Raw genomic sequence first — 12,355 nt, 5'->3', positions numbered from 1 at the left:
CGGAGGAGTGGGGATAACTAACCCGGTGCACCACATGAATAACAGCTTCCAGCCTATATTCATATGGAATCCGGAGGAGTGGGGATAACTAACCCGGTGCACCACATGAATAACAGCTTCCAGCCTATATTCATATGGAATCCGGAGGAGTGGGGATAACTAACCCGGTGCACCACATGAATAACAGCTTCCAGCCTATATTCATATGGAATCCGGAGGAGTGGGGATAACTAACCCGGTGCACCACATGAATAACAGCTTCCAGCCTATATTCATATGGAATCCGGAGGAGTGGGGATAACTAACCCGGTGCACCACATGAATAACAGCTTCCAGCCTATATTCATATGGAATCCGGAGGAGTGGGGATAACTAACCCGGTGCACCACATGAATAACAGCTTCCAGCCTATATTCATATGGAATCCGGAGGAGTGGGGATAACTAACCCGGTGCACCACATGAATAACAGCTTCCAGCCTATATTCATAAAGAGTCTTAGAGTAGAAACGCTGATCTAGAATAAGTTCAGCCTTTTACATTACAACTGATCCTAGACCAGCACTCCTATTCTGAGACGCTTCATGAATACAAACCCAATGGTCTCAGCTGATCCATACAATTCTGACCAGCTTTGAGGAGAGACAGAGGCTGTCCTGATGTGCCTACAGTGTATTACAGTTCACTGACAGCCATGCTAGTGGAAAAGGGATACCTAGTCAGTTGCACAACTGAACGCATTCAACTGAAATGTGTCTTCTGCATTTAATCCATCAGAGTGGTGCAGGGGGCTGCCTTAATCTACAGCCACGTCATCGGCGCAGTTGTTGGGGGTTAACTGCCTTGCACAAGGGTAGAACAGTAGATTTCTCCACCTTGCTGACTCGGGGATTCAAACCAGTGAACTTTCGGTTACTGACCCACCACTCCTAACCCGCTAGGCTACCTGCTGCCCCGTGATAAGGAGAGTCATGCATCTGGATAGAGATAAGGACTAAGCCATGTGGCCCATGCTACAAACAGACATATACCAGATCTGCTACCACAGCTGACTAACCACCTGATGTTACGGCTGATCCTGCATAACAGATCTAGACAAACACAGATCTAGACCAGTGATGTCACAAAGAACACTTTTGAGACAAAATGGCATGAACAAAATGGCATGAACAAAATGGCATGAACAAAATGGGCCATGAAATTCACTACCTGTAGATATGGCTGATATAATGCCTATAATGCCGAGACATATAAAACCGTTTAGATTCAGTGATTCAACAGGAAATAAGGAAGAGCCTAAAACAACATCCCTGATGAAGTCATTCTCACACAGCAGAAATAACAGGAATTACTTGAAGCAAGGATGAATAGTTACAGTCCCATAGAGATCCTATTAAATTATTACCATTCTAATTCCTAATTCTATGGTTAGTCTTGTGTAGCATCTTTCAGTCCACTTAACAGCAACAAGAAGAATCATCTCAGCTCAAAGAATATAGTAGCTTCCACAACACAAAAGTGCCATTTAAAGGGACACTTAACCACTTTTTAACCTCATATTCATTATCTCCAGCACCATACCTGTGACTACATTTGTTGCGACAGTCTTCACAGTGTTGAGGAACCAACCAACAGATATTGTGATTGCTGTAATGACCAGTCTGGGTGTAGTGATGTTAGGGGAGGACAAAAGAGAAGGGAGCTGTGTGTGCGTGAGTGTGTGTCGGATCTGTGGTAAGAGAGGCACCAGCTGTCTGGAGGAGACAGACAGGAGACACAGGCACTCTCAGCTCTGTGTGTGTGTGTGTGTGTGTGTGTGTGTGTGTGTGTGTGTGTGTGTGTGTGTGTGTGTGTGTGTGTGTGTGTGTGTGTGTGTGTGTGTGTGTGTGTGTGTGTGTGTGTGTGTGTGTGTGTGTGTGTGTGTGTGTGTGTGTGTGTGTGTGTGTGTGCATGTGGCCCCTTCCCCATGTGTAGTAAGGTAAACACTGAGGGGTTGGAGCCTGGCTCACTGAGGCGCTGACGCACATCTCAGACACTGGCCCCTAAATCACTAATGTGTTATACTCACACAATACTGCAGGAGGTGAACTGGGTGTGTGTGTGTGTGTGTGTGAGTGAGAGAGAGAGAGAGAGAGAGAGAGAGAGAGAGAGAGAGAGAGAGAGAGATAGAGGGGGTCTGTGTATAGTATGTGTTTATGTGTTTGCATGCCAGTGTGTGTATGGTGCCTCCATGTCAGCTTGTCTGTATGTTTCCCAGCACAAGGACAAAGGCGTGTGAAGCCTCAAAGAGTCTTTATCAGGAGCTGTACAGTATCAATGAGATAACAGTGATCACAAGCCTCCTAGCAACAGCTAGATAATTATAATGAGGACCAAATGTCAACTCTGTCCTTTATTTTATTCACCTCCTTATCTTCCTCTACCTCTCTCTACCTCTACCTCCACCTCTCTCTCTCTCTCCCACCTCCCCATTTCCCCATCTCTCAATTCAATTTCCATTTTATTTAAGGTCTTTATTGGTATGGGAAAAACATGTTAACATTGCCAAAGAAAGTGAGGTAGATAATAAACAAAAGTGAAATAAACAATACAAATGAACAGTAAACATTACACTCACAGAAGTTCCAAAACAATATGATGTGCAAATAGTTAAAGTACAAAAGGGAAGATAAATAAACATAAATATGGGTTGTATTTACAATGGTGTTTGTTCTTCACTGGTTGCCCTTTTCTTCACTGGTTGCCACAAATGTTGCTGCTGTGATGGCACACTGTGGTATTTCACCCAATAGATATGGGAGTTTATCAAAATTAGATTGGTTTTCGAATTCTTGGTGGGTCTGTGTAATCTGAGGGAAATATGTGTCTCTAATATGGTCATACATTTGGCAGGAGGTTAGGATGTACAGCTCAGTTTCCACCTCATTTTGTGGGCAGTGAGCACATAGCCTGTCTTCTCTTGAGAGCCAGGTCTGCCTACGGCGGCCTTTCTCAATTGCAAGGCTATGCTCACTGAGTCTGTACATAGTCAAAGCTTTCCTTAAGTGTGGGTCAGTCACAGTGGTCAGGTATTCTGCCACTGTGTATTCTCTGTTCAAGGCCAAATAGCATTCCAGTTTGCTCAGTTTTTTGTAAATTCTTTCCAATGTGTTATTTGGTGTTTTACGTTGTACACTGAGGATATTTTTGCAGAATTCTGCATGCAAAGTCTCAATTTGGTGTTTGTCCCATTTTGTGAATCCTTGTTTGGTGTGCGGACCCCAGAACTCACAACCATAAAGGGCAATGTGGTCTATAACTGATTCAAGTATTTTTAGCCAGATCCTAATTGGTATGAGAAGACTTTGCCTATGTTTGGGTTTGTTTGTCAATCTCTCTCTCTCTCTCTCTCTCTCTCTCTCTCTCTCTCTCTCTCTCTCTCTCTCTCTCTCTCTCTCTTATCCTCTCCCCACTCTTCTCTCTTAGCCTGTCTTAAAACTTGTTTTCCAGGGCCTCCCAAGTGGCACAGCGATCTAAGGCACTGCAGTGTTTGAGGCGTCACTACAGATCTCGGTTTGATCCTGGGCTGTGTCGGAGCCGGCCACGACCGGGAGACCCATGAGGCGGCGCACAATTGGCCCAGCCCAATCCGGGTTAGGGGAGCTGTACGGTGTTTCCTAAACAAGCAGTGTGTCAAGAAGCAGTGCGGCTTTGGAGGACGCATGGCTCTCGAACTTTGCCTCTCCTGTGTCCGTACGGGAGTTGCAGCGATGGGACAAGACTGTAACTACCAATTGGATATCACGAAAAAGGGGTAAAAAAGTACAAAAAAAAAATATAATAACTTGTTGCCCAAACACACTAAGACAGTCGTGAAGAGGGCACAACGAAACCTATTCCGCCTCAAGAAAAGATTTAAAAAGATTTGGCATGGGTCCTCAGATCCAGCTGCATCATCGAGAGAATCCTGACTGGTTGCATCACTGCCTGGTATGGCAACTGCTCGGCCTCTGACCGCAAGGTACCACAGAGGGTAGTGCGTATGTCCCAGTACATCACTGGGACCAAGCTTCCTGCCATCCAGGACCTCTATACCAGGCGGTGTCAGAGGAAGGCCCTAAAAATTGTCAAAGACTCCAGCCACCCTAGTCATGGACTGTTCTCTCTGCTACCGCACGGCAAGCGGTACCGGAGCACCAAGTCTAGGTCCAAGAGGCTACTAAACAGCTTCTACCTCCAAGCCATAAGACTCTTTTTTTCCCTTCAAACTTCTTAAAGCGTTGTTGGTTAAGGGCTTGTCAGTAAGCATTTCACTGTAAGGTCTGCACCTGTTGTATTCGGCGCATGTGACAAATAACATTTGATTTGATTTGATAAAGGCACCCACCACGTGATCAGCTGATTGTCAGCCAGAAGGAACAGAAGAGTACAGTTAAAGTCCTCATGACCAATGTGCTCCTCACAGTTTATCAGAAATATTGAGGCAAATTCAGGGGGTGTGAATGATCAGTAGATGTTCCACGACATGTAGATTCTGATCTGTGATTGGCCAATTGTGCCCTTTTTACAGCTGAGAGTGTCAGAGAAGACAATGGTGTGTGACCCTTGACCCTCAACAAAGTGGACAGGTCGGTGCGTGTGAGAACTCCTACTCTCAGCCCAGATCAGTACTGATCCTGATACCTGTTGAATTCACACAGGTTCCAGTGAAATAAGGCCAACTCTTTCTATGAGACACATACACATAACAGAGAGGAAAATAAGGGCCTCAACCTCTCTTCTCCTCTCTCTCTCTCTCTCTCTCCTCTCCTCTCCTCTCCCTCCTCTCCTCTCTCCTCTCTCTCTCACTATCTCCTCTCCTCTCTCTCCTCTCTCTCCTCCTCTCAGGTTCCAGTGAAATAAGAACAACTCTTTCTATGAGACACACACATAACAGAGAGGAAAATAAGGGCCTCAACCTCTCCTGTCTCCTTTCTCCTCCTCTCTCTCTCTATCCTCTCTCTCCTCTCCTCTCTCTCCTCTCTTCTCTCTCTCCTCTCTCTCTCTCCTCTCCTCTCTCTCCTCTCCTCTCTCTACTCTCTCTTCTCCTCTCAGGATCCAGTGAAATAAGGCTAACTCTTTCTATGAGACACACACACATAACAGAGAGGAAAATAAGGGCGTCAACCTCTCCTGTCTCCTTTCTCCTCCTCTCTCTCTCTATCCTCTCTCTCCTCTCTTCTCTCTCTCCTCCTCTCTCTCTCCTCTCCTCTCTCTCCTCTCTCTTCTCCTCTCAGGATCCAGTGAAATAAGGCTAACTCTTTCTATGAGACACATACACATAACAGAGAGGAAAAGAAGGGCCTCAACCAGCGTGAGATGAGGTACAACCCAAAATATTGTATGAGCTTGAGTGAGAGTTGTGCCTATTCCTTCTCAATGCGCACACACATATAATGCCTTATAAGTGCTTTTCTAATGCGTTGTGATAGCCCTCATAGAAAATGTTACCGGCCAAACATCCCTCTCCAAAAGGTGTCCATTACAGTCGTCAAACACACTCTCCAACTCGAGCAGGAAAAGTTCATATTAGCTAAAAGAAAAGGGAAGTCTTTCATTGCTTTGTCGTATGATGAAGGCTGGTGATAACTCAAAGGGCCTTGGCTTGGCTGGGTGGGCGTGTGTGTTCTGTGTTCTCTGTGTGTGTGTGTGTGTGTGTGTGTGTGTGTGTGTGTGTGTGTGTGTGTGTGTGTGTGTGTGTGTGTGTGTGTGTGTGTGTGTGTGTGTGTGTGTGTGTGTGTGTGCGTGTGCGTGCGTGTGTGTGGGTGCGTGTCTACGTGCGTTGGTGCCTGTGTGTGTGTCTGTGTGTGTATGTGGGCAGAGTATAAGTTACACTCCACATGTTCTACAGGGAGAATAACAAAGAGCGGTAGCTGAAAACATACAAAGGCCCACTATGTTCTCGCTGCCTGGGAGTGACCCCAGCAGTAGGTTCCAGTAGCCTCCAGCTACAACACACACAGCATGGCGGCAGAGGCAGGACACCTGTGTTAGTCGTGAGAGGTGAACTGATAGGGCAGATAAGGACGGGGACGGCTGGTTGACCTTTCAGCTCCTGGCAGGGGACACTTCCTGTGCTGTCCTCCAATGGGGTTCTCTAATAGAGTGGGGTCAGGGAAGCTACTGTGCAGAACAATGACAGATTGGCACAAAATGTAATAGTTAAGTTGAGAAACCAGTTATTTGAGTGGGCTTGCATTATAATGTATTGTGCAGGTCAGATTCAAAATGCCAGATGAAATGCCTTGGGAAACAGTTGAAAAGATTGAGCAATCAATCAAAATCACATTAACGATACGTTTTCAATACGTTTTCAATACGTTTTCAATGTGTTTTTACTGGACCTGATTGGCCATCCCATTAACGTGAATCATCATAGAGCACAACCGTTTAATTCCACTTCATTTTGTGTCCTGAAAAGCTGTCTGATTAGACAGTCTCAGACACGGATCCCTTCCTGTTGAAAACCACCCAGAATGTGTGGATTCTGTAGCTCCCATACAGTCTAATGATCCCCTCTAGATATGGTCTGTTCAGATGACATGTTTTAGCTTATACAACGTACACTAACCAATTGAGGGGTATTCAGAAAAAACAACCGCAGCTAAATCACAGTTTGCTTAATTCTGGTTTTCTACAGTATGTGAAAGACTTGATGTATGTCCCAAATGACACCCTATTCCCTATGAGCCCCAGTCAAAAGTAGTGCACTAAATAGCAAATAGGAGGATGCCATATGGGATGCAACCTTGAATCTCTACCTCTGGTCTGATTTCTGCCCTGCCTGTCAGAAACTGAGCATCTAAAAAGAGGTTGACACTTCATTTAGTTGTCATGGTAGCATTGGCTTGTACTGCAGGCTGAGGGAACACACTGAGGGGAGGGGATAGCCCAAAGCATAACATAGCTGAGAACTGACTGTTATATGATGACAAAGTAACCACTTGTGTTATTCATATCAACCATTAGTGTAACACAAAATAAGTACTTAAAGAATGATCTAAGATCAGATTGTTTTACCTCCAATACTGGCCTGAACCATTAATGGAGATAAGAGTATGTCTGACCCTGAATCAGTGGTTAAAGGCAACTTCTACTACATTGGCAGTGAGGAGAGGGTTAAAGCTGAGAGCAGGGCAGGCATTGAAGCTCCTCACCTCCTCTGTATAGAGAAGAGAGGACAGGCTGTGTGGATATCTACTCCTCCTCTGTAAAGAGAAGAGAGGCCAGGCTGTGTGGATATCTACTCCTCTGTATAGAGAAGAGAGGACAGGCTGTGTGGATATCTACTCCTCCTCTGTAAAGAGAAGAGAGTCCAGGCTGTGTGGATATCCTCTCCTCCTCTGTAAAGAGAAGAGAGGACCAGCTGTGTGGATATCTACTCCTCCTCTGTAAAGAGAAGAGAGGCCAGGCTGTGTGGATTTCTACTCCTCCTCTGTAAAGAGAAGAGAGGCCAGGCTGTGTGGATATCCACTCCTCCTCTGTAAAGAGAAGAGAGGCCAGGCTGTGTGGATATCCACTCCTCCTCTGTAAAGAGAAGAAAGGCCAGGCTGTGTGGATATCCACTCCTCCTCTGTCTACCCAAACAATTTCACCCACCACAGAAATCTGCTCTCTCTCTGGAATTTCCTCTCACTGCCTAAACGCCCTCAGAATGTAAAAGACAGTAAGAAAGAGAGAGAATGTAAAAGAAAGAAAGAGTGTGTGTGTGTGTGTGTGTGTGCGTGTGCATGTGTGCGTGCGTGTGTGTGTGTGTGTGCGTGGGTGTGTGTGTGTGGGGAGGGGGGAGGACTACTTCACTCCATGGCACAGGAGCAGTGGGACCTTGCCTGACCCCTCACCCTCCATGGATTCCTCTGCTCTATCGATCACGACATACATTCAGTCTGAAACTGGCAGCCTAGAGGTCGTTTGTGTCACTTCAAAATGTACAAATCAAATTCATCACCGATTGGATCGTCTCTAACAAATCTAACCAGTCGGGGTATCAACGTTAATAACGTCATCATGTAGGCCGGCTCTGGTCCAACCACTCGGTTTCTGGGACCAATCAGAACGTCCAGAAAGTGTTCGCATTGAAGAGATTGTAGTGGAAGGAAGCAAATCCAGACTCATAGTGGAGAAGGAAGGTCAGTTTGGCTGGAGTGATGTAAATGAGGTAGCCAGGCAAAGTGGGACCTACATTAACTCTAGTTTGTTTACGTAGACTATTCCTAAATCATTGCTGTTCTCCTGAGGTGGCTGCCATCTTCAGCAGCAGTACTACAGGACATCAGAGCATAAGATCAACCTAAGAGCCCCTTCAATAGAGCACAAACTCACATATTCAGACATTGGCTGGCCCTCGCTTCATACTCGTCGCCAAACCCACTGGCTCCAGGTCATCTACAAGTCTCTGCTAGGTAAAGCCCCGCCTTATCTCAGCTCACTGGTCATCATAGCCTCACCCACCTGTAGCACGCACTCAAGCAGGTATATCTCACTGGTCACTCCAAAAGCCAATTCTTCCTTTGGCCGCTTCTCCTTCCAGTTCTCTGCTGCTAATGACTGGAACGAACTGCAAAAATCACTAAGCTGGAGACTCTTACCTCCTTCACTAGCTTTAAGCACCAGCTGTCAGAGCAGCTCACAGATCACTGCACCTGTACATAGCCCATCTGTTAATAGCCCAATCTACCTCATCCCCATACTGTATTTATTTATTTATCTTGCTCCTTTGCACCCCAGTATCTCTACTTGCACATTCATCTTCTGCACACCCTACCATTCCAGTGTTTAATTGCTATATTGTAATTACTTCACCACCATGGCCTATTTATTGCCTTACCTCTCTTATCCTACCTCATTTGCACACACTCTATATAGACTTCTCTACTGTATTATTGATTGTATGTTTGTTTATTCCATGTGTAACTCTGTGTTGTTGTCTGTGTCAAACTGATTTGCTTTATCTTGGCCAGGTTGCAGTTGCAAATGAGATCTTGTTCTCAACTAGCCTACCTGGTTAAATAAAATAAAATAAGTAGAATACATTCTAATTCACAATGTCTGCCGCTTAGCAGACATTTTAATCCAAAGCAACATACAGTCACGCATGCAAACATTTTCGTATGGGTGGCCACAGCGGGAATCCAACCCACCACCAATGGTCTACCAACTGAGTCACACCGGACCGCTTTTATCAAACAAAGCAGGACACACTAGTTTGAGCTGAGAACAGCTGAAGGCCCCAGTGGCCTGGTCAGTAGACCCAGGGTTGTGTCAGGATGAGGTCATAGCTGAGGTCATGTCTGAGGTCATCACCAGACTGTGGGAGGTCCCTGTCCTCTGAGTCTCCTACTACCACAGCACCCTGTCCTCTGAGTCTCCTGCTACCACAGCTCCCTGTCCTCTGAGTCTCCTACTAGCACCCTGTCCTCTGGGTGTCCTACTACCACAGCACCCTGTCCTCTGAGTCTCCTACTACCACAGCACCCTGTCCTCTGAGTCTCCTACTACCACAGCACCCTGTCCTCTGAGTCTCCTACTACCACAGCACCCTGTCCTCTGAGTCTCCTACTACCACAGTACCCTGTCCTCTGAGTCTCCTACTACCACAGCACCCTGTTCTCTGAGTCTCCTACTACCACAGCACCCTGTCCTCTGAGTCTCCTACTAGCACCCTGTCCTCTGAGTCTCCTACTACCACAGCACTCTGTCCTCTGAGTCTCCTACTACCACAGCACCCTGTCCTCTCAGTCTCCTACTACCACAGCACCTGTCCTCTGAGTCTCCTACTACCACAGCACCCTGTCCTCTGAGTCTCCTACTAGCACCCTGTCCTCTGAGTCTCCTACTACCACAACACCCTGTCCTCTGAGTCTCCTACTATCACAGTACCCTGTCCTCTGAGTCTCCTACTACCACAGCACCCTGTCCTCTGAGTCTCCTACTACCACAGCACCCTGTCCTCTGAGTCTCCTACTACCACAGTACCCTGTCCTCTGAGTCTCCTACTACCACAGCACCCTGTCCTCTGAGTCTCCTACTACCACAGTACCCTGTTCTCTGAGTCTCCTACTACCACAGCACCTTGTCCTCTGAGTCTCCTACTACCACAGCACCCTGTCCTCTGAGTCTCCTACTACCACAGTACCCTGTCCTTTGAGTCTCCAACTACCACAGCACCCTGTCCTCTGAGTCTCCTATTACCACAGCACCTTGTCCTCTGAGTCTCCTACTACCACAGTACCCTGTCCTCTGAGTCTCCTACTACCACAGCACCCTGTCCTCTGAGTCTCCTACTACCACAGCATCAGATAGTGACCATCCTTTAGCTTTTCACTCCAACCCTAATCTAGCACATCTGATTCTAATAATTAGCTGGTTGACGAACTGAACCAGTTTAGTTACAACTGGGGTTGGAGTGAAAACCTACAGGAGGATAGCTTTCCAGGAACAGGGTTGGAGTGAAAACCTACAGGAGGATAGCTTTCCAGGAACAGGGTTGGAGTGAAAACCTACAGGAGGATAGCTTTCTAGGAACAGGGTTGGAGTGAAAACCTACAGGAGGATAGCTTTCCAGGAACAGGGTTGGAGAGCCCTGAGTTAGGATGACCGTATGGAAGAGTGACACATTTAACCTCACACAGTAGTGACAGTCAGAGACACCTATCTTTCTATCTCTCCTTTGTGTTTATCACATCACAGACATCGGAGAGTGAAGCACACACACACACACACACACATACACACACACACACACAGATACGTTCTGCATAATTGAGTTGTGACACAAAAGACAGTAGCTCATTAGCTTTGACAACAACAGAAAGAACAATGCTTTTAACACAGACTTATACCAGCACTTTGACAGCATTCCAGTCAGCATCTGACAGCTTTTCTTCACTTCCTCATCATTTTCTCCTCTTCATGTATTCCTTTCCTTCTCTCAACTATGTTTGTGTTGCGTCTTTCTTCAGGAAGTGGAAATCAGTAATGCCACTGGTTCAGCAGCGCAGTTCCAGGGAGTGAGCAGTGAGCACATAGCACTAGATAACCTGGCGTCTGACAGGGATCAGCTCTGGACAGTGTGGGAATTAGTGCCTAATTGGGCATGTGCTTGTGAAGTACGCAGGCCGACACAGAAGTGGGAGAGGTGTCAGCCTGTCAGTAAAGCCACGGCTGGAGACGTACAGAGGATGGACGAGGCGCTGAGAGACGAAGAGAAGGAGGAGGAGGAGGAGAGGAGGAGAGGGATGACAGAGGGAATCTGTGCCAGGGGACAGAGAGATGAAATGGGGAAGAAAAGCCCCTAAAAAAGGAGGGAGGTGATGGGGAAAGAGAGAGGTGGAAGACGTGGTGGTAGGATGGGGGAGGGAGAAGAGAGCCAGGTGTTACTCTCACAGCCGTGGTCAGTTGCTGAGTTTCTTCTAAGGGATCTCTCTCTTCCCTCTCCTTCTCTCTTGCTAGGGGTGGAGGGAGGTTTCACTGGAGGTACTATTGTGTCTCCCCTGTATAAATAGTTTGATTTGATTTGTGTTTTTGTAGTGAGGATGTTCAATAAAGAGCAGTAAAAAGTCAAGTTTCTCTCTCTCTCTCCGCTCCTCTCTCTCTCTCTCTCTGAGTTCCCCTGCCGGTCGTCCAGTGCCTTTAGAGAGCCTTATAAAGAGCTTCTAAATCAATAGCACACTGTGCTCTGAACTGAACACTCTCTCACACACCATACCACATGACCTCCATGGCTGACACACACGCAGCTCACAGCCGCTACAGAAAGGAGTGAGAGAGAATAGTTGACCTGAAGAAGCAGTTGAAAAAGTTGAAAAGGCAGCATTCCAAATGTAATGTTCCATTTCAATACCCACATTCAACATATAGAACTCTCAATGAAAAATACTCTCTATTTAAAATATATAATAGAAAGTTTGGATATGATGTGTCCTCATGCAGGACTGAAGATGTTCCCTATAAGAGCAGTAAAGAAAGACAGACAGAAGACAGAAAAAGAGGAGAAGAAGAGTCCAAAAGAGAAGACTAACCTTCAAAGTCTGATAGGATTCCTCCAAGTGAACATTGACAGTGGAATCAGACATTTTGTGGTTGAATCTGAGGGAGCAGGAATCCTTATTCCCAAGCAAGGCAAAGTCTCCCAGACGCTGTCTCCCGCTTTAAACAAATCCCAAATTAGGAGCCCATGCGGGGGGCAGACAGAGGTATCAGCTCACTGATCAAGAGTCCCTTTTTTAAATCCACAAACTTTTTTCCTCCCTCTCTTCTCGTCCTCCTCCTCCCTCTTCCACTTTCAGAGCTGCTGTTGTTGCTGCAGAGCTGGAATGAGAGAGCGATGACAACCCCCA

At 46.5% G+C, this 12,355-nt stretch overlaps 1 protein-coding gene across 1 annotated transcript in view; it reads right to left on the bottom strand.

Annotated features, from left to right (window-relative positions):
* Window positions 1-12,058, bottom strand: part of LOC116365827 (septin-9-like) — a gene marked incomplete at its 5' end in the record, with an annotated part of 62,463 nt that extends 50,405 nt beyond the window's left edge. The window contains one exon of the mRNA XM_031818203.1: window positions 12,038-12,058. Coding sequence (XP_031674063.1) covers window positions 12,038-12,058 — 21 coding nt within the window. The remainder of the gene's footprint in view (window positions 1-12,037) is intronic.
* Between the last annotated feature and the right edge of the window lie 297 nt (window positions 12,059-12,355).

The sequence above is a fragment of the Oncorhynchus kisutch genome, unplaced genomic scaffold (genome assembly GCF_002021735.2).
Source record: "Oncorhynchus kisutch isolate 150728-3 unplaced genomic scaffold, Okis_V2 scaffold1292, whole genome shotgun sequence".
NCBI lineage: Eukaryota > Metazoa > Chordata > Actinopteri > Salmoniformes > Salmonidae > Oncorhynchus > Oncorhynchus kisutch.
This window is presented reverse-complemented; position numbering and strand designations above follow the sequence as displayed.